Here is a 23247-nt window from a genome sequence, read left to right as displayed (position 1 = left end):
GCTCAGCCCTGCGTATGCTGATACAGTAATGACAAGTGTTGCGTTCTGTTGGCGCCCGCCGCACCCGGGGCTCTGTGGTTTCCATTATGACTCTATGGTTTCCATTAGCCCCGGCTTCAGCAGCGGGGTTGGCGCAGAAACCCCCCCCCCCGACACCTCTGGCTGAACCCTTGACATGCAAACCTTTGAAAGTCGCGCCAGTCCGAGCAGCTCCCACACTGTCAGGCGTGACAGTGCACGTAACCCGTGCACTGTAAAGACAGAAGTGCGCATATATATTTACCTGCGATTCTGTTGGGCTTGCAATGGCTTCACCTTTGCTGTTTTCATTCTCCTAATTGTCAGTTTCACTTGCTTAAAAATTCCCCCAACAGGGAATAAAATGGGAACTAAGACTTGTTGACTCTTGCATTAAGTTGCATCACTGACCAAAGGATTAGAGCAGCACCAAGCGAGTGACCTCTGTTGCTGATGTTTGAGCTCTGTTTGGTCATTTTGTATTCAGCGCATCCCAAATGACATCCTGGGATGATGTTTTTTTTCCTGACTGCATGTTTTGTGTGCACGCTCTGTGACGCCCTATTGCATTTTGCTTTTTTTTTTTTTTCCCCCTTAAGTTTCTGGTTTGATGTGTTTTGTTTTCTTGTAAAAAGAAAAAAAAAAGTGCTCAATATTTTTAGTTTTTGTTTGATTTTTACTTAAGTTATGTCTACAGTTTGAGCTATACTGTATGTAACCAGGTTAACGAGAGGGAAGGTATTATGTCCATGAAGCAAATATAAATGGTTTAAATGGGTTAAATCCTATTTAACCAGGAAAACTCAGAATAGGTACACCAACTTTAAAGGGGCACGTTAAGGTTTTAGAGAGAAATCCAAACTCAGAATTTTAACATTTACATATAAATGAGGTAATAATACAAACTCTGAAATGTTTATCTTAACTAACTAAACAGGCTGTGCTCAGGGGAAAATAAGGTCCCAAGAACACTGTTTAAAGTCTGTTTATTCAGTTTATTCAGTCATGAAAACAAAGCGAGTTTTCTGATTTTGTTTGTTTAGGCCTAAAACAAACCCAACTTCCCCCAAAATACATGATAATGTCCATCAAGTGAAGATTAAAATCTCATCCGTCTTAAATACAGACGCTCAAATTAGTGGCTCAAATCAGAGGAAAAAACTAAGTTTAAAACACAGGGAACAGCATGTAGCTTTGCTTAAAAATTGCCCACTCGCAGTGAAAGACAAGCACCGCATTTGCTTCTCTGACCTGAGAATGTGTGTGTCATGACGGTGTACATGCAAGCCCACTTTTCAGGTGTGTGCTTTGGTGCGTGTGTGCTTAAAGAAGCGACTGGCTCCAAATCTCATGCTGAAACTGCACAGACCAACTAATACACCATATAAATCTACATATTCCCTCTACTGTCCTTGGAGAAGGGCATCTGGATACTGGGAATAGGAAAACATGACCGTCTATGTTTTTCGTCTCTCAAAACGAGAGACGGCGTGCGCCAAGTACTGCTGGCTGCCCACAGACATCTCAGCTCATCAGCTCGTAAGACCACACGGCCCTTTGCTCAACTCTGGCCAGCCATGCGATCGCGGCTGCTCGTTAGATTCTCTTAAAGGACAGAGGCGACATCTGCGAAGACCATTACGCCCCGCAACATCCACGGACTGCCATTCGCTCAATATGCCTGTCACGTCACGTTGCCAAGTCCACTTCAAGTTGAGCCCTACCCGGTCCATCTGGTACAGGATAGGAGAGCACTCAGCTATCTGGACTGTGGCTCTCATCTAACATGAATAAACATCTCTGTTTCCCTTAAATCTGCCAAACCAAGTCAGATTTCGGTAACGTTTGATACAGTTGAAGACGTCGAGGTTAATGTGTAAGCCAGAGCTTCCTTTTTGTGCATAAGAGCATTAAGGGGAACAAATCCAGCTTGATGATAAGAATTTGAACAGTGAACAAATATGACCACAGTGGGGTTTTTTTCATTTGAGGAAAGAGTAACCTAATATTACAGTGTTAAATGCAAAGCTGTCCGGTACTCAGGCCCTCCTAACTAAAGTGGTTCATTTGTCTCCTGGCACATCCTGCTAAGTAGTGGATAAGGCCATTGTCATTACACAGATTGCCTTACAGGTCTCTATAGGGTAATTAGGGTGTCTGCCGAGTGTCCAAACTAATCCATGTCAATATAAGGGCTGGATTCTACTGAGCATGTTTGGATTTCTCATTTAGGGGTTTGGCAGTGAGACTTGGTGACATTTAGCTTTGACTCCACAAGGGTAGCTCAGCTTACCACAGTGCAAATGAAGCATAAAAAAAGTGCCTTCAATCCGCTAGATTAGTGCGATTAGATCATAAAGATGTCATGGTTGGATACTGATATTTGCAGTCATTAGCACCACTTTCTGAGCATTTTTGATAACTTCCCTTAACTCATTAAAGGGCTTAGGACAGCTCTACAATAGCATTAATGGAGTAGGAACATTTCATAATAAGGGAAGGCCCTACAGGTGAAAACTGCTAAGTCTAAGCTATTTTACTTCCATTACATGTCCTCTTTCAGACTAATGGACAGAGGAGGTCCAAAATACTCATCAAGGTGTTTATTTTAGTTCAGATTTTTGTTCTAGTGCAGTTTTATTAAAATTATGTAATATAATTTGCATATTTAAACTACAGAAATCGGAAAACTGAGCAATATAAATATAATTTTCTAATTTTAAGTGATGAACTGAGGAAGATTCATGGTAATATCTGTATTTTAAAATGATTTCTCTCTGTTTTGGGACACTAAAGCGTAACGTTTGAAGTGGCACCGCAAGTCTCATTGTTGAGACAATTAAGATTTAAATGAATTCCATCCAAGCTGCCCAAATGACTCATGTCATGGTTAATACAGACCGAATCACTGTGATGTTGTGGTAACAACAAGCCACTCCGGGGTAGAAAACTGGCCGCTGATTGGCAATCAGCAAATTTTGTTTATTTGTGTTGCCTTTTTTAGTGGCAACTGTGACATTTAAAGTAGACCTCTCTGACGTTTTTCTACTAGGCTTATTTTATGTGCTGCGTGCTCTGGTTTGTCTTTAAAGTCGACACAGCAGAGCATCTGGGTCTAACTGCTGGCTTGAGGCTGACTTAAGCTGTCACTTTCTCTCATCTGTGGCCCAACAGGTAAATTAAGTCTCCAACCTAACGTTCAGGTCAAACCTTTTGTCACGAGTAAGCCGAGACGGCATTGAACGTGCATCGTAGAGAAATAACCGAACAATAACACTTTGGATTAGCATCGTTGCAAAAGTCAGTTCAATTCTACGTGAGCTTATACTCGTGAGGTTTTATGCCCCGGAGGTTATCGTACGCCAGCATTGTGATTCGGTCTATAAATAAGCGAAGCTGACCATCGATCACTCTGGCCTACAGTGCAGTCAGAGGACAAACAGGGACACAACCTCAGCTGAAAAATCATTCCGATCTGACGTTGTACTTCCTCACCGCTGACTGTAATCAGCCCTGCGCGCCGCCTGACAGATCCCTCTGCTGTAATGCACCCTCATGTTTTGCCAGGGGACCCGTCAAGCACTCTGAGGTCCTGTTTAGAGTTTGTGTCAACCGCAGGCCTCCAAATCACTTTGAAAGTCCTCAGTAATGTTCTGTATAAAAGCACAGGCATATTGATGTACATGTCTTTGTCAACATCCATTCAGCTCACAAAGGGGTGGTTTGGCTGAAGGGACAGTTTTTATATTGAGAACGGATGACAATCCAACCACTGTGGGCTGTGTGATTATATCTTAGATTTTCTAAAGTGGTTCAGAGTTGAGTGTTTGATTGCACTTGTCGTGCAGAATTTAACCACTTGCATTACATGAGGGAAAATATTCACTTCTATGGCAAAAAAGATATAATTCAGTTAGTTGTTTGCTTTGACAAGACATTTCTTGACATGTATATAGAATTTTTTTTTTCAGTCTATATTTGAGTTAGATGTTAGAGTGCTTTGGTTTGACTGATTATCTTTGGGAGACATGCCAGTGTCTGCACTGATTTATGCTGCCCACTCAAGATGATTTCTTCCCCCCTTCCAGGCATATTGTGGTCTGTGGTCATATTACCCTCGAAAGTGTCTCCAACTTCCTCAAAGACTTCCTACACAAGGACAGGGATGATGTCAATGTTGAAATTGTTTTTCTCCATAAGTAAGTTGCTCTTTGCTTCCTCTCCTCGCGTAGGTCATAGCAGAGCTCACTGTATGAGGTACCTTCACGTGCACTGACCCTTCTCCTCTTTTCTCTGTGTGCTAGTATTTCCCCTAATCTTGAGCTGGAAGCCTTGTTCAAACGTCATTTTACCCAAGTAGAATTCTACCAGGGATCTGTTCTCAACCCTCACGATCTCGCCAGAGTGAAGGTACAGTCGGTGACAGGGATCTTGGTGGGATCACCTAAAACTGTAGACAGCCGTTGTTGAATTTCACTGTAGATTAAAGTTGATGAAATGAGAGTAAAATCCTATTTAGTAAACCAGTAATTTTGATAATCTAGGCATATCCGTTTGATTTTTTTTTTTTTCTCAAACAATATGGATAGAGACAGGAGAGTGAAAAGAGAGGGGGGACTGTAGTTTGATGAGCAGTATGGCTAACTGTATTTGCACTGGCTAGAGTTAAACCCACTAATTTGTTTCATTCTAAGTGAGAAAGACAGTCAGAAGAACTCACTGCTGGCTGATTAGTACCGACAAGTGGGATCATGTTCACATATCTGTTTCTTTGGTCCGTCACACATAGATCGAGTCAGCAGATGCCTGCCTAATCCTAGCCAACAAATATTGTGCAGATCCTGATGCTGAAGACGCCTCCAACATCATGAGGTATGCACGGTTTCCTCTGGACTTTGAAATCGGCGGAAACTGACTAGATAAGGGGATACAACTCTTATTGTTAAAAAAAACTGTCTGTTTTTCTTCCTTTAGGGTTATTTCGATCAAGAATTACCATCCTAAGATCAGAATAATCACACAAATGCTACAATATCACAACAAGGTGAGACGTTTTGGTGCCCTGTGATGAATAAAACTGACTCATATCCTTCCTCACGAGGTCAAATGTTTGTGGCAGGGGTCAATCCACTGTGAGCATTACAAAAGTTGGTTTAGACATTAATTCATAGCAACAAGTGTCATACAAGCATCCACTTGGATGGTCCACTGATTCCCCTCACACTACAATGATGTCTATCATCTCAGTTTTACAGTGAGGAAATGATAGACTGGCACTTAAGCAGGGGTTTACGCACAAGAATGTTCAGCCTCAGTATTAAATGTGATTACTTAAACACCTGCCAATGTGTTTGCCTCACTGCATTTTATATAAATGACGATTCATGTAATTCTAGACCTTATCAATGCTAAATTGATTGTCATCATTAAAGGCAAATAAGTAATTGTGTGGCTTAGTATTTAAGTATATGAATACAAGATTGTATAACAAAACTGTAGTTTTAGTCACTTTATGTGTTAAGTAATTTAACAGATCCGAAATAAAATATTAAAAGAAAGAAAGAAGCTGCTCTGTAGTTTGTAGTTTGCAGATACTTCTGTATTGCACGCCAGGCAGCAGCAGGGTGAACGTTGCTGTGGCTAAGTGTGGCTGTCGTTTTACAGGAAAAGTTTGACATTTTGAGAAATCATTTCTAAAAGCAACAATTTATATTTTTTACGTAATTATGTCCTGGTTAGGCAAGCTATCACTCTGTTTTTCCAATCTTTTTGCCAAGCTAAACTATTCAAAACTAACCAGCTGCTGGCTGTAGCTCCATATTCACTCTCTGAACCTGAGATTCTTAACAATATTTTCATCTAAACTCAGCAGCAGCAAGCAAATGAGCATTTCCCAAAAAGTAACCCTTTCAGAAATTCTAACCATTTCCGTCTCTTGACCTCTTCTGTCTGCCTGTCGTGTGATGAAGGCCCATCTGCTCAACATTCCAAGCTGGAACTGGAAGGAGGGCGATGATGCTATCTGCCTGGCGGAGCTGAAGGCAGGCTTCATCGCCCAGAGCTGTCTGGCCCAAGGCCTGTCCACCATGCTTGCCAACCTCTTCTCCATGAGGTCCTTCATTGAGGTAACACAGAGGGCAAGATTAACTTGCCCTGTCGCAGTCGCTCGCTCCGATGAATGAATTCTCACATTGCATTTCTGTGAATTAGATGATGCACTCTGAATTGAAGGCGAGGTTACTGTAAAACGGGTGCAGTAGGTTCTCTGCAGACAGATGGACTAGATCTATCAAACACAGTGCATTCCCTGGGAAATTTTGACGTCTTTGTCCAGAGGCAGACTTCCATTAGAGTGTTTTCAGTCACCGTGGCACGTCATATTTTACTGTGACATTTCATATGGAATCTGTTCAGGGTTTCTGTGGCTTAAAATTGAAGAGGTGCTTGTCTCTATCAAAGAACTGTTCTCATGTCATAAAGATGATGGATCAGCTTATAATGACCAGGCCGATGTTGTGTGGCGGAACATCTGCAGACCACATTGAGCTGCTTTTGGAAGGAAACCAGTGTTGCTTTTTTTTTTTTTTCCCCCCCGTTCTCCCTTTTTTCCTCCTCACATGTGACATTTCCGTGCTTGTTTTTTTTTTCTTTTCTTTTTTTTTTTTTTCTTTTGTCAGATTGAAGAGGACACATGGCAGAAGTATTACCTAGAAGGAGTGGCTAATGAGATGTACACAGAGTATCTGTCCAGTGCCTTTGTGGGCCTCTCCTTCCCCACTGTCTGTGAGTAAGTATCACTCTTTCCCCGCTCAGCGAGCCTGCTGTCAGTGGTAGGTAGCTAACGATTCTGAAGTGAAGAAAAGGGGACTGTGGGGATGTGAGGGAGTTCATTTCACAGGTGCTCCAGCGCATCAGTCATTTGCTTGTATGCTGTTCTCCTCTAATGAGTGCACGTGTTTTGCAGGCTGTGTTACGTGAAGCTGAAGCTGTTGCTTATTGCCATCGAATACAAGTCTGAGCAGAGAGAGAGCAGGTTTGTATTAGCATCTTTCTTTCAATGACGCGTGTGCTAATAGTGATCTCCTGTGTGACTCGCTTCAAGTGGATCTTTCTAATAAAATATCTTGTGATTTCTTTCATAATCCTCTTTGCAGATTTAGTCACAGTTTATATTCACATTCATTTTGATGATAAAGTGGTGAATATAAGTTATACTGTGTGCCTGCCAGGTTCAATTTGTTGGTGGAACAGTAAACACACAGTACCTTACTTAATGACAATGAATACGCACAATGTTACAACTAGAAAGAGCACACATTAAAGGGCACATGTCTGCCAAGGCTGCACAGTCAGAGGAAATGTTTACAGTGTTTATTCCTCACACTCGCATTCCAGAACTTTTGATTAAAGTGCAGTAGTACAAAAAACTCCCATCTCATCAATCTAAGACGTGTAAACAAGAAAAAAATCGATAACTCCATGGCCTCTTGGTTTAATCCACAAAATGTTATTGAATTTTGATAATTTTGAGAAATCCTGCTGACTGTACATCCTCGATGGGGGTAATTACATAGCCACAAGTCTGATACTTTGAGCAAACCTGGCAGGTGTGCAGGAGAAAATGTAAAAAAAAAAAAAAAAAAAAAGAGTTTTTGGGCAACTTTTGGGTGGCCGGAACTGGTCTTATTGTGGTTTTATTGTGCTAAACATCACAGATACTTTCTTACCTCAGTAACCGATTTGCTGCTCATTCAGATTTCATGCCATGTATTTTCTTAACCTGATCCAATGTCCCTGTTTAGTCCGTATGATAATCACTAACTCTGCATCACTCTGTCGTACCACCAACAATGACATGATGTTTCTTCAGTAATCTCAAATTGCCAAATCCCACCCACCCTTTCCCATTCACCTGTGTCAAATGTTTCTGTGCACTGGCAAGGCTGCATTGCATTGAACCTACAAGCAATAGCCAAACTTATAAGAGTACCTCCACTTATTTTGTACATTCAAGTGTTTTTACAGGTTTTGGAGAGTACTAGTAGATCTGTGCCTGCCTCCAGTGGCTACGTTGCATTGTGGGTAATGGAGGTGAAATAGGAAACTGCTGGACTCATTATGGACAGTTGCAAAACAAATGGATAAGATCAATACAGCAGAACCAGAGATATGGCCTTTGTTACTCCATAGATTCTTCGTCGACTCTTTCAAACCTGATGCCTTCATTACCCACAATGCAGGTTTTTTTTTTTTTTTTTTTTTTTTAATTTATCAGATTACATGCAGCTTCGTCTGGAGCCACGAAAGGCTTTATGCTGCTTGTTTCACACGTGCAGTAGTACTCCCCAAGACCATTCCACACATTAGAATGTGTAAAATTGGAGTTACCCTTTAATTATTATGCATATATTTCTTTATGATAATAATTGGAGATGATGAAATTTCCAGATTTGTGAAATATTTGGTCCTTCTAGAGATTAGCAGAGAAGTTCCCACTCATTCCTGTCTGTGGTCTGACTTCTTTCATGCTAGTTAAGTCACTACAAATGCGTTGTTTCAGCATACGTTTACTTTTTTTTTAATAAAGATTTTGATGATGCCACAGTAAGGAGTAATTTCACCTTACCTATGGCTCTTTTTTCAGCCACAATTGTTAAAGCCGTTTGATTTAGTCCATCCCTCGTAAAAAGCGAACCATCATCAAAATAAAACCCGTCTTTTTTGTAAACAATTGGTTCTCGGTGCCAGTACCTCACCATAGGACAAGCATGAAATAACTGTGTGTCTGTGCTGCCACATAAGGCGCGCCTACTAAATCGGCAGATAAACTGTAGTAACATTCATATTCTCCTCTCCTTTTATGTTCATGATAACTGTTTGATTTGAGATTTGTTCTTGTTGTTTGCAGAAGCCGAAAGCGGTATGCCCTCTACCTTATCTTACTTCCAAAGTTCCACCCAATCTCCACCACTTTAAAGCTTCTGACTTTGGGAATTTCCCCCAAGGATATTTTTCCAACCCCTATCTCACAGGCCTCTTTTTCTAACTCTTTTTTTATGGTGTCCCTTGTGCTTAATGCACTAACTTCTTTGCAGGCAGAGAGAGAGAGCATAGATAAATTGGACATGTTTGTAGAAGTGCTGTTTCTTTGTCTTTGCTGTTGTCGGTGTACCAAGGCCAAACGCTCACCCTCTCCATATCTACCTCTTATTTGATCTTTTTCAGTTTTGTCCTTTACCAGTCCTTTGCTTAGTTTATTTCTCTCACTTTCAGTTCTTTTTCAGTGTCGCTCAGTTCTCCTCCTTACTGTATGTGAGCCTCGCCAAGCTGATTATTCCACTCATGGTGTTTCTTAAATCATTGCCAGAACAGTGCTCCACGGTTCTTTCAATCAGTGAGGAGTTCGTACTCAGTCTTCAACCTCAGATGTGCTGTCGATAGCTGTGATGATCTGTTGTTCTACATTTTGGATTTAATCTTGAGACAAATTGACCATTCGTCTGCCACTGCTGTAGGCAGTGGCCGATACAATAGCATGTGTTTTTCAAGCAGCACCTCACCAATCTTTGTTTTCTCTTCATCACTCACACACTAGGACAGGCATGGAGCTGTTGAAATTTGGATGGCATTAAGTTTATCCAAACTGAAATTTAATAGCCGCAGGCTACGGTGTTCACAAGTGCCCCACATTTCACGTTTGCATTCCATCACCCTCTCATGTTCCCGGTGCTAAATGTATATCCATCTGTGCATGTATGTGCGTCTGCGTATGTGTACATCGAGAGGGAGATTTTTTTATTTTTTTTTTTTACATGTGGATGTATGTGTGCATTGTTCTGCGTCCTCAGCCACTTTGTACAGTCACGCTCGTGCGTCTCTCGAGTAGATGTTCTTAAGTGAGGTCACTTCCTGTCAGTTTGGTGTTTGAGAAACAATCCAACTGCACAGAAGTTACTGCAACCGTCTGCATCTACGTACCTGTCCTTATACCTGTACTGCAGTGGCTATGCCTTTCTGTTTGATTCTCGTCCTCTTCATGCTGTTTAGTAACTGCATGCGATGACACTATCACATAAAATGTTTGATGCCTGCCTTGTTGCTCACAATATGAGGTTTTGATGCATTTCTAAGCTTCTATCCACCAGTTTCGCACCCGACCGAAGAAAAATATCTCGGATAGATACACCTGGAAAAATCTCAGATTTGGGCAGCAATGTTTGTGGAACTGTCTTGATTTGATCTGTTTTTCTTTTCATTTATTTTCACTAAAAGAGCATGCCAGGCGCAACGCCTGTTTACTTCTCTGGGGGCCATTCAATCTGAGTGAATGTTTGATGCTATTTTACTTCTTGCAATGAAAAACGTGGAGAGAAAAATCTGATCTGCATGACTGGTGCAATTTAATCACAGCCCCGGTTTGTGTATGGATTCAATTGCTCCCTTAATATTTTTGTTTATTCTTTCTCCAGTGTAGCCTTTTTCAGAGCCCAGAGGAAAGATGTAGTAGGATAGATGTTTTCTTTGATGCACCACACGCTCACCAACTAATTTATTAGTTGCTGAAATCTGACAAAAAAGTTATTAATTCGGAAAGGTTTGAAGTTTAGTGGTAAGATTTTCCATTTATGATCGTCACAAACTGTCAAAAAGCTCAAATAGATTGAACAAGAAAAAGAATTATCAAAAGTTTTTCATCCTTCACCTGGGCTCTTATTTTGAAAGAGTGTGACCCTTAAAAGGTTTGTGGGTTCGGTGTTTTGATTTCTTCGCTCACACTCACATCATTGATGATTGTTGCCCACAGGTGACCATTAATGACCCGGGTGTGTGTGCGTGTGTGTGAGTGTCCAGTATGTGTGTGTGGTGTCTACTCTTTGTCTCAGTCTAATTAATGGGGAATGATACAGCCAGTCACGTAAAGCGCTTATAGGGTTTTTGACAAATATATCCCGTGATAATTACATACAGATCTATAACACACATTTTTACTAGAGCTCTGCCATTTAAATATAAATATAATGAATATGATTTAACATTTTAAGCCAGTATTTACCTTGCAGGACACGTATTATAATTGTTTTCACACTATAATGCAACACAGCGGAGTCATGACTGATTTTTAGGGGATTTAATCCACCTTAGGACTTTACTCCATCATTTTATTTCTTATAGTAGAGTATCACTGAGTAGAACTAGCTTAGCATCAGCAAGAAAAAGAGCTGTTCATTCCCTTGCATCCCACTGTCAAATACTAACCGAGTTAACGACTCTTACTGTACACATTCTGTACTACAGCCGTGTCTCAGTGGCCATCATGACATTTGTTTTGAGTAGATGTATCTGAATGGTGAGACTAAAACCACTCCATGGCCATAGTTTGAATTCTTTCTGCCCCTGTCCCTTTTTACACGTATCTCTCTGTCCCCCCTCAGACAGATTTCAAACTTCAGTGTGCGATCATGCTGTTGTACATTCTGTCCATCCATGTGAGAATGACAATAGACACAACACAACAGAGCAAACCGAGCTCGCAAAACTTGAGTAGAGACGATGTGCTCATGCGAAAAAACCCAGTCCAGATAAGCTCAGTGCAGGTCCGATTATCGGCTTCAACAAGTGTGTGTACCATTCCTCTTGATTAGCATGTTGTGTGCATGAGCTGAGTGTTTTCTGGAGGTTAACGAGTATGGTGTGTCTATTTCTCTTGACTACCCAGCATTCTCATCAACCCGGGCAACCATGTCAAGATGCAGGAGGGAACACTGGGCTTCTTTATCGCCAGTGATGCCAAAGAAGTAAAGAGGTAATACGGCCAGCCTGATGAACTCGCTTATTATGTAGTGCGATTATTTAAAGTGCTGAACAGCTCGTGTCCCGTGTCGCTTCTAGGGCATTTTTCTACTGCAAAGCTTGTCACGATGACATCACAGACCCTAAGCGGATCAAGAAGTGTGGCTGCAAACGACGTGAGTAACTGCGCCTTTATTCTGCCCCCGTGGACGTCCCCCTCCTTCCCTTCCTCTCACTCCAAATCCTACATGTGGGTGTCTCTGTCTCATTATACTTAAAGGTTTACTAGTTTGTACACTAATGTTATACCTCTCATTGTGTCATTGTTCTCCTGCACTGTGGCACTGTCAAGGTATTATGTGTTTTCACACTATAAGGAAAGTGTTTTTTTATGGGTTCCATTTGAACTTCCATAACATCCATTATGGTACAATCATCATCAGTCGATATCAGATTTAGTTTTCCCTTGTCGAAATGTAGGTATCATCATTTTTTTTTTTTTTTTAACCATTTAACCACTACTTTTTCTATGCAAACCTAGAGTGAATGGTGGTAGATTAAATTTACAGGAGTAAAACTTTGTGGTAAAGGCACAGTGGACAGAACTGAAATCGTGTTAGTCTGCAGCTGTACAGACAAAAAAAACAATAATCTACAGTAAGATAAGTGAGTTTAAACACTGTGCATCCTACTATCCCATTCATATTTGGAGACGCTTAAAAACATCATTTACAACACTGCCTATAGATTAACTCCTTATCCCGCATTATAAACTAAATTTATACATGCAGAATGCAATACGCAATACTCATTTCTATTATTTCAAAACAGTAGAGTAAATGACACACTGTATTATATATTTTTACATGTAAATGCTGAGAGCAGTTGTGGAACAAGTATTCAGATCCTACTAATACTAGTACTAATACTGAAAACACTCCACTACAAGTAAAAGTCTAGCTCACTTACTGTAAGTGCTATCAAATTACACTGAAAGTCTGAGTAGCAGTGACGTATTTTACTATTCTATATGATGTTTTTTGCGTTAATATTGCTGCAGCAGTAATGTGTATGCTGCCATAGATGTTTAAAGTTGAGCACGAAACGTTTTTTCAGCCGTGTGACATTTTCCAGGTAATCCAACTTTACATAGCTTTAGAAAAAGCAGACCTAATCAACTGGCTCCCTAATATAACCCAATTTAAAGCTCATTAAAAGCTCATTCTGGCCCTTTGATCATTTTGTTAGCAGGCAAGTCAATAATAATTAGAGCAATAATAATGGTAATGCATGTATTTGTGAAGCAACTTTAAAACCAGAGCACACATGCTGTATAAAGCAAACATTGTAAATAAGTAGAGGAAAAACAGGAAGCAACAGTAAGAAATTACACATTATAGCACCACAGAAAATGAACACAGTTACCAAGCACCTAGGTAGTCTTATTTCATTAAAGGTCTTAACCTTGAAGCCAGATAAATAATAACAGGACAAAATAATACATCGAATAATAAAAACAATTAATTGAGAATATATAATAATAATATTTATAGTAAATGTATTGTTTTTAACGCTTTTAAAATCGGAGCTTTACAGGTCAGAGATGAGAAAAGTAAAAGTCAGTTTTGACAGATCATTTAGGCCTGCCATAAAGGAACACTAAACATTCCAGTCTTTTGGATTAACCTAGTTGTCACTCTTCAGTAAAAATTATAAACTGAAACGTTATTAGTAACTAAAACTGCAAGACCTCAGATTTTGTGAAATGGACACACAATGTTCCATAAAATGGAAAAAAAAATCAAATTTGTACCTCAGGTTTGAGAGTATGTGAGAGTGTTGAGCTCAGTCACTCTTCTTATGGGTTTTAAGACCACACACACACACACACACACGATTGGACTAGTCATAGACATAATGTGCTGTTAACTATTGAATTTAAGACTTTTCACGATACACAAATGCCCCGTCAGATAGATACGTTCTTCCCTTTTTCATGCAGACATGACATTACCATTAAGGCAGGAACAGCACATGAATATAACCTGACCTATGTACTGTAGTCACTTGTCAGGACATGTTAGCCACCGGATAAATAATTCAGGTGAATATCCCGTATTTCCACTAAAGGTCACAGACAATTACAGTAAGCAGTCTGATACAGACAAAGCCCGGTTTTAAAATAGATATCCACCATTTCCTTCTTTTGTCTGTGTCATCTCAATTATTCCAACGTGTTTTTTTTTTGTTGTTGTTGTTGTTGTTGTTGTTGTTTTTTTTCTCTCGCAGCTCAACAGAATCAACAGACCTTTCACACTGTGGTTTCACTTAGATAAACTGTTTACTTCCCTCTGCTCTCTTAATATCTTCATGTCTCAGACTCCGCTGACGGACAAGGCGTTATGTTTTATCTTATTACGGTTGTTGCCGACAACAAGAGAGTTGCATTTAGAAAGATGACAGTTCCATTACTGCAATGGAAGTCTGTGTCTGTATAGTATGTTGTGCTCTATCATGTTTTGTTCTCTTCTGTTGTTTTCCCCATGTTTCTTTATGACCAGTGACACACTTTTGATGTATTTCCTTCCCTGCTGCCATTGGAAAACGCCACTTTATTTTAACTACTCACTGGTAGTGATTTATTGTGAGTAAAAAGAAAATGGGTGCACTACTACCCAGAGTGCAGTGCAAGTGTTTTTTTTTTTTTTTTTATCCTCCTCAGCAAATAGTATACTGTATCTATGTTGCATGTACCAGTGTAGCTTCTTCATCCCTCTCCTCGCCTCTCATTTCTACACTGTGCTCAGACCAGACCAAAACCAAAACAGCAGAAATCAAACTCACACACCAGCATCAGGCCCGCTCGTCACTGGCCCAGTCAGCTGATGCTCTGACTAGTCGGAAAGGACGATTAAATGGAGTGTGACTTAATCGGATGTGGCCGATGAGCTCTGCAGTTTTTGAGTTTTTTTTTTTTGTTCCCCCTTGCTATTCGATCATGAAACCAAACTCGTAATTGGGAGCTAATCAGCTCGAGTCTGGTGTCATTACCCGTGAATCCTTACGGTGTCGCGCTCCACAAAATTTGAGAAGGAACGCAATGAAAAATCTGACATGTAATGCGGTAAGAGCGAACACAAGGGGACGAAAATTAAGAAGAGCTGCTTAGATTTTAATCGATCTGCTTTCTGTCAAAGGCAGTTTTGTGTGTGGCCGCGTTTTCGGAGGGCAGAAAACGTCCTCGTTGGAAGTTCTGTAAATCCTAACGAGCTAGGCTGCCAAAACACAATCAAAACAGTCTGTTCTCCCCTTTGCCCCACTTCTCTGTGATCTCAGCCTCCCCTCTAAAACTCAGGTCCCTCTGCCTTCATGGGGCGGGCTGAGGTTTCAGAGACCATCAGTTCCTCTCAGAATTGAAATGTCACCACCACACCAGTCTTTTGCATTTCAAATCTGGACAGTCGTTGGGCCCTTTTTTTTAATTTTTGTTTTTGTTTTTACTCACTGCACTGGATGAAAAGTCCACCAGCAATACACAGTAGTTATTGCCATAGCTTTCGATTGCCACCAGATGGCGGTGCCGTGCCAGAGTCATGTCCTACAATGCAACATTTGAAGTGGTGATGTCTGTAGAGGAAACTAGAATCCCCTGAATCCTGTTCAGCAAAAATGCAAGTGCAAATGTAATCATGCAGTGAATCTCATCATTTTGACGGGATTGGTGCCGTTTTTTTACACATGGATGTGGTGTAGTTGCCTCCACTGCAACACGCTACCGTGCAGCGTGTTTGTCATTGCTCAAAAGGCCAACACTTGGGCTTCTGTTAGAGTATCATTTTACCTTGCACTATTGCTGAATAAGAACGCTGCAGGGGGGATATTTCAGAATGGTGCTTTCTTCGGGACATCCTTCCCATTCAACATAGCGCCCTGATAGCTTCTGTTTCAGTATGTTGTGGCTTGGTGGATCACGGGAGACGGTGACTGATCAAAACCATGCAGACAGTTCATCAGGGCAGCCGTCATGTTGAATCTTCGATCAGGAATGCCCTGAAACGGACACCTTTCCTAGCTCTAGGCCAGATTCAGGGTATTTGTGAAGTCAGAAGTCAAAGACATTGTCAGCGTGTGTGTATGTCCGTGTGTGTGCGTGTGTCCCGTGTTTTCCATCACTCCCCCTCCCATGTGTCGACAAATCTACATCGTAACGTACATAAACTGTTGTCCGAGCGCCCGAGCGAAAAACTCTGAAGTAAAGCAATATCAGCATGAAGTGATAGCCTCGCTGCACTTGTCTGCCATGCCCCCCCCTGAAACTGTTTCAATACTGTGAACAGTTATCTCTGTTGTTGCTGAGACCAGATCCACATCTCCTGCATGCTTATTACATGCTCAAAAGGCACACGTGCATGCCGCAGAGACACAACAGTCCCTGATGCCTTCACCCCACCCGCGGGCCACAATCCGTTGTTGTGTCCACCCGGGCCGTAAGACGAAACATATTACTTCATTGGAGATCTTATTTTGCAACATGACTCAGAGTCAAAGATGCTGAAAGTGTCTCTGGAAAGGTGCCAGACTGTATTAGGCGGCTGTCTGTTTGCACCTCGGCAATGAGGGACCGGGGACCAGGGACTGTTTCTGCTCAGAGTCGCAGCAATCTAGACGTGCTACTCTGGGGACTTTCACTCCCGCTTCCCCCGGGGTTCAGAGCTTCACACACACATACATACAACACATAGACAGAGAGTGGCCGCTTACAGTAGTTTTGCTGCAGGCTGTTGTGTGATGCTGCCTTCACATCCGGTCTTACCTGAACAGGAGCACCCACTCGTCTCCAAATAGCCATTTCGCTCACGAGAATAGAACATCGATGGGATGTTTTGATGCAGGAGTGTTTATGGCATCGGTGTTCATCCTTTTAAGCACACAGTAACAGTAAAAGTGAAGATGCAGGCCCACACAGGAATAATTACTACCAAATGTCATTGTGACGTGCAAACCTGAAAACACGTATAATTAAACCATAAACCATAAACCAAACAGCATTTTAGATGACTTATTACAGAAAGTGTGTGAAACCCATGACCAAAACAGCTGTATATCTGTCATTGGGTTAGTTATGGGTGGATAATCTAAAAAAAAATATTGCTGGGGATCCCCCGGAACCTCCTCAAGGACCCCTGGGGGTCCCTGAAAGATAAATACAAGCAATACAAAGAATGATGAGTAATATGAAATACTACACTATAATTAATTGAACACAATAGAATGATAATAACAACAACAAACCGTGAAACAAATCAAATAGTTAAGGTATAAATTGAAATAAGTCTAAACATTTAAACCATAAAACCATAAGACACTACCTAATAGCCAGACTGCTTTTCAGTTGATGGTTAAAAGAATAAGTAGAGTTGTTTTTACTATCTCTAAATTCAAATGGTCATGAAGGAGAATGTTCTATCTTTCCAAAGTTAAATTCCCAACAACTCAGAAACATCACAGACACGTACATCTTTTGTCCACGCACACTTCGCACACGCATCAGAGCGAAGCTTCCCCCGGGGGAGTGGAGCGGTGAAACGGCAGGTTTGAACACTCAGCAGCATGAACTGGCCAGTCTAGACTAGTAGAATAGTGTGATGCCATGGACAGAGCCGCTACAGCTGCATGATGGGATACAGGTACGTGATCCACTCCTTTAGCCATATGGATAGAGGATGTACAAAATGTATGAAACGTTGTATGAAGTTTGCTGCTGAAAGACATTGCTCATGCCTCTCTTCCCTGAATGCCTCCCTCCCCCTCCCCTTTCTCCTCACCCCTTTTCTCCCCCCCCCCCACTGTTATAGTTTTGCCTTTTGATCTGTTACAGCCTTAGCACACAGCTTGACCTCTCAAGACAAGAAAGTACGCGCTGGCAAATGATTCAGTGCTGTTACTGATATTTTTATAATAAGAAATTCAAGAAATGGAATTGGACAACTTGTTGAGCTAAGTTTAAAGTAATTTGATTGTTGACTAAATCTCTGCGTTTTTTAAAATGTGTTTTTTAATTATTTGTTTATTCATTTTTTATTTTTTTTTTTTAATCTTGGGGCTCAAGTCTGTGGGAGCAGGCATCTGAGGCTTGCACTTTCTGATGAAGTTACCTTCCGACTTCCCCCCTGGATGAATATTTCTCCTTTTGCCATTAACCTGCTGCTTTTCCTCTCCTCTCATCCCAAAACATGACTGTAGCCAAGATGTCCGTCTACAAACGAATGAAACTGGCATGTTGTTTTGATTGCGGCCGTTCAGAGCAAGACTGCTCTTGCATGTCAGGCAGTGTACATAGTAACATGGACACCCTTCAGAGGGCCTACCCACTTTCCTCTGTCTCTGTTCATGATTGCGCAACCACTTTACGTGCCTGTAAGTTACACCGCCCAACACATGCTGTTACGTGTCTGTGGTGTGTGCTCCGTGTATTGTACCATGCAGAGGTACCGTACGTGTGTGTGTGTGTGTGTGTGTGTGTCCGTTCTGTTGTCCACGTGGTGTGATCTGTTTAATGTGACTCCATAGTTTTTTTCTGTAGTTGTGGCATACGTGAATTTACTTATTTATCTTTGTATTTCAACAATTGTTTCCATCTATCTATCTATCTATCTATCTATCTATCTATCTATCTATCTATCTATCTATCTATCTATCTATCTATCTATCTATCTATCTATCTATCTATCTATCTGAAGTCAATGTTCATCTGCATTTTTTCTTTCAGTTGTTTATCGTCTTCTTTTGACGCTGTCAGTTTGATTCCATGACTGTACTATGTGTGGTGGGTCAGTGGTGGTGTGGCTCTGTGGTGCTGCTGTACTGTACAGTACTGTAGGTGTTAGAAATGTGGCTACCGCATGCTGCATCAGTCATGCAGTTGTGTGATAATATCGCTATTGGATTTGATGTGTTATGAACTGTTTCAGGTAAGATCTGTGTATACACAAAAAAAAAAAAAAAAAAAAAAAGGCACATATTATTTTATCATGAAGGTTTTATGGTGCAATTTTTCTGAAAATGTTTGTTAAATGATGTCTTATATCTTTACTTTGAAGGCCCCCCCCCCCCTTGAGTTAACACTGTTTTTCAGTTTGTACGCTTTTCAGTTGAAGTAGCTTTTGTCTTTGTTTCACTTTTCTGTTCCACCTTCGACATGACCTCACAGAGCGACTGCTGCAGAGTTTTCAGTTCCACTTTATTGCCGGAGATAAGAGAAAAATCACAGCTGAAACAGTTGTTTTGAAGATTTCTAACAGTCTTGCCGGGCCTGATAAATGAGGAGCAGCACGTGTTTTTATCGGTGACACTAGTTCAGGAGAGAAGCTATTAATATCTCAAGCGACTGAAATGCCCTTTCACTCTTTTTAATTATTAAAGAGGAACACGTACACTTTTGCCCACAATTAACACTTTTTTTTCTGGGCAAAATGTCTAAAACAAAATTATTTGTTTTTCTATTTCCACTGGCAGTTACTCCGTTGATTATTTCCTCGATTAATCGATTTGTTGTTCGTTCTATAAAATGCAAAATTTCTAACAACATCAGGCCAAGTGATGTCCTCAAGCGTCTCGTTTCGTCCACAACCCAAAAATATTCAGTTTACAGTCACAGAGGAGGAAAGAAACCAAAAAAAAAAGGACATTTAAGACATTTAAGAATCAATTATAAAAATAGCTGTCAAATGATTAAAAAGTGTACAACTAATCACATAATTGTTGCAGCTCTATTGTACTATAGAGCTACCATTGTACTCAGCAGTCTGTCTCTCCCGCAGTATTTAAGTCTACCACAAAAAGGAGGAGGAGCTAGGGGGAGGGAGAGGAAAATGATAAAGGTAGAAAGGTTTTTGTGTAACTGGAATAGGACAAGTAAATCAATAAGGAAACGGGGAACAAAACGAGAACTGCACAATAGTGATGTTGGCTTGATAAAGAGCAGGTAGGAGGACAGAAGCTCCTGTAAGATCCCCCTTCTTTTCAGTTTTCCTTTTGAGCGGATGGGAAATACTAAATTGTCTGTCAATTAGACGTGGCAGCGGTAGGACTCGCTATCAAAGCATTCGGGTTCAGACATACAGATCTGATTTCCTTCTCAACATTCTCCCACCGTCTGCCGACTCAGCCTAGATTAGTGTCAAACACGCCGTGATGAGTTTGGCTCGGCCTCTTGTAGTTTCGGCCTGCGCTGATACACAGTATCCCTCGGTACCAATTACTGGCCATTACATGGTTACTGATCTCACTTCTCCCTCAACCCCCTGTAGGATTTCAGGAAAGCCTCCTCAGTCTTAGATTTCTTTTCCCCTTTTTAACTCTGACTTTGTCTGAACAAAGTGAGCTTATTGAAGGAGTGCATTGGGCTTTGTCAGTCAGGGATTGTTGGATTTCCTTTCCCCATTTCCCGTCTTTTTTTTTTTTTTTTCCACCAGACTGAGAGGGTAGACATCTTTATCCATGATGACTTCATGCTCTTGCACATCTGAACCAGCCTTTCTAGGCCAAGTACTCGGATAATTGATTCCTTGGATAGCAACTCTTTTACTTTAATGCACCCTGTGTTCTGATGCAAGTTGTATTCAGACCACACAAATACAGACACTTTTGATGGTGATGCAAACATAAACCCCTGTGTTGTTATGTGGACTTTAAGGATACAGTATTTGATTTATTTAATATGCACTCATTCAAGGGGTTTAATGAGATGATAGGTGAAGTAGATAAACTCTTGTGAGCTGCGAGGAATCTCTGGACAAATTAGCCAACTAAATAAATCCAGATACTATAGAGCAGGGTTGGCCAAAGTAAAAACAGTCTTTAAAGGTGCTATTTGTTGATTTTCTCTGTCCCAGCTCATCGAATTATGACATCCTGAGATGATGGTCCACATCAGTTTTGACGAGTTGGGAATAAACTTACGTTCCAAGTACTGCGCAAGCCCTGAGACGCAAATCAAAACGCATTACTTAAATTGAGAGAATACAATTAGGAAATGCATATAAATATATATATATTTTCTATCTAGCTTCTTAGGACTTCCATATAGTAACATCTTAACACAGTATGTGCTCGCTTTTGGCCCAGGGTCCACCATGAAGGTTTGGTTTTGGCCCGCTTAGGAAGAAAGTTTGGGCAGCTCTTCTCTACGTCATGCATAGAGATCCTGCATATTGGCCAGGAAATGAAATATTAGAAAATTAAAAAAACCTTGAAAATGAGACAGAACACAGCTAAGGAGAGCTATTTCTACTACTTTCACCATTGGGTAAACTTCTTAGAGATCTGCAGATTACTTCACACAGAAGCTATCCCACAGAGAAGTCTATTTGATTTACAAGACAGGAGCAATGTGGTTAAGCAAAAATAAAAAATCCCTCCCATGGCCCAGAATTCTTCGTAAATAAGATAGCGAACATTAGTTTAACCGGCTGAGTCACCATGCAAATATGAATTTAGCTTTTGCAAAATGTAGTTAAAGTATTTCTAAAATTATTTGGATTCCACTTCTCCCCGACACTGACTACTTTAGCATTGTTAAAACTATATTTAAGAGCACAAATGATATGATATGAAGCTAGATTAGAGTCGAAAATACGTAGTTTCTCCTTCTGTGGTTGGGCATACTGATTCTTGTCTTGAAGAAGTTGTTCTGCTGAGTTTCGCCTCTCCAGGAGTGTAGTTTTGGTCTGTATGTTGCATATTGCCAGTGACCTGACCATTATCACAGTCAGCCATCTTCCCTCTGTGAGAAAGGCGAGATGTGACAGCTTTTATATAATGAAGAGGCCGAAGCTGCTGTGAAGCTGGGCTCTGGACAGGGGTTGAGGACCCGGGGCTCGGGAGATGCTCTCAGCTAGTCCAACGGCCTTCTGGGCTGTGTGTGTGTTCGCGTGCATGCGCGCATTGTTGTGTGTGTGTGTGTGTGTGTGACGACGCGCACTCGGATATCTCTGTGTCTGTGCATGTGTGTGCATCTGCATCTCATTGCTGGGGACCTTATCTATCCTGACACGGAAATTATGTTTGCATTTTCATTTTCCCAGCCCTGCTGGTCCGTCACCAAACTTGCCCTGACAGCTCCTGTCCACCAGGCAGGCTTGGTACCCCCCCCAACCCACCCTCTGTCCTATGCCGCCTCGCTATGCCCCACATGCTAGCCAGTTAGTCTGCTGCCTCTGCGGCGCGGGCAGATTGCTAGAGACAGATGCCAGGGCCACTGTGGGTCCCTGTTTGAGGATCTGTGTCATAGGCCAGCCCCGGGCCCTCACTGTGACCTTTACTGCTGGAAGAGACTCTAGGAAAGAGTGGGGAGTGTCAGCAGCTCAGAGCTCAGTTCAAGTGTCCACTGTACCAGTGCTCGTGTCGTCACCCAGTGTGCAGTGCCTCCTCCGTCAGGGTCATAAACTGTGATTCCCAGATAATGAGGTGCACACCCAGGTTAGGTTCAACCCTTTTTTTATTTTTTTTTTTAAAGAGCGACCCAGAGTGTAGCATTGCCACATGTCATCATGTTTGAAAATGAAACATCCGTTTTGTGTACACGATCTGGACTGCATGTGCAGAACAAGTCTCTTTTTACGTTTGTGCTCTGTTGGCGCAGCTGTTTTGGGTAGCGAGTGTCTGCTGTCTGTGTTTCTGGACGCCTACATGCGCTCAAGTATGTAGTTGTCGTGTTTGTTTCCCATGGTGGCTTTACATGTTCTGTCTACAGACCTCACGGTGTTCATCACATTTAAAACCAAGTATCAAGAGTCGAGCGATTGAATGAGCTTTTAAATGAAACAAATTCCATTGCTGTGCGACCTCAAATTTTAATTGCATAAAATCAGCCATTGGACTGTCATTTCATTTCATTATATGACAGTATGGCTGACTCTGAGAATGGACAGTTCATTTCATTCACCTGTCTGTCTTCTGTGTGCCGCCACCTACACGATTTCAATTATTCAAGCATTTCATTTATTGGTTCCATGCGCTCATCACTGACAGTACTTCATCGGAGTTTTACTTTCATTTCTATCCACCGCTCTTATTTCGTTGATGTCTCTAATTCCTAATGTGCCTGTTTCATTACATCCTTTCTCCCTCTGTGTGACTTGCCACTTGTCTTTGCATTCTCCTCAGCCAAATATAAGTATAATGGATATGTCAGATCACGTAAGTGTGTTTCTCTGTCCTTCTCCATTCTGCTCCAGCTCTGTGTTTAGACTCCTCACTATGTCATGTAACATAGTTAGCACCTGATGCTTTGCTTTAGTATTTGCTTTGTTGTCCCCTATTCCTTTAGAATATACTAATTTTGTCTTGTGCCTAATACAGAGACAAGTAAACCCACAGTGTTACATAACATGTTAAACTCTGACAGACTGTGTATTTGAAGTTAGCTGTCATGAAATA

General features: G+C 41.2%; 1 protein-coding gene across 23 annotated transcripts in view; it reads left to right on the top strand.

Moving 5' to 3' along the window:
- kcnma1a (potassium large conductance calcium-activated channel, subfamily M, alpha member 1a) overlaps positions 1-23247 on the top strand; it is a 152520-nt gene that overhangs the window by 99819 nt on the left and 29454 nt on the right. For 4 of the 23 annotated variants that reach the window (XM_037122902.1, XM_037122890.1, XM_037122895.1 and 1 more), the window contains exons 10-19: positions 4107-4217; positions 4323-4428; positions 4808-4890; positions 4993-5062; positions 5988-6143; positions 6696-6805; positions 6983-7051; positions 8927-8938; positions 11735-11821; positions 11908-11984. In XM_037122902.1, coding sequence (XP_036978797.1) covers positions 4107-4217; positions 4323-4428; positions 4808-4890; positions 4993-5062; positions 5988-6143; positions 6696-6805; positions 6983-7051; positions 8927-8938; positions 11735-11821; positions 11908-11984 — 881 coding nt within the window. Of the gene's footprint in view, positions 1-4106; positions 4218-4322; positions 4429-4807; positions 4891-4992; positions 5063-5987; positions 6144-6695; positions 6806-6982; positions 7052-8926; positions 8939-11734; positions 11822-11907; positions 11985-14443; positions 14453-18051; positions 18226-22974; positions 23008-23247 lie in introns of all 23 variants that reach the window. The other 19 variants (XM_037122891.1, XM_037122896.1, XM_037122904.1 and 16 more) reach the window with 8 other exon arrangements.

This window comes from Acanthopagrus latus, chromosome 15 (genome assembly GCF_904848185.1).
Source record: "Acanthopagrus latus isolate v.2019 chromosome 15, fAcaLat1.1, whole genome shotgun sequence".
Classification (NCBI taxonomy): Eukaryota; Metazoa; Chordata; class Actinopteri; order Spariformes; family Sparidae; genus Acanthopagrus; species Acanthopagrus latus.
Note: the sequence above shows the minus strand (reverse complement) of the source record. Positions and strands in the feature narration are given on the sequence as shown.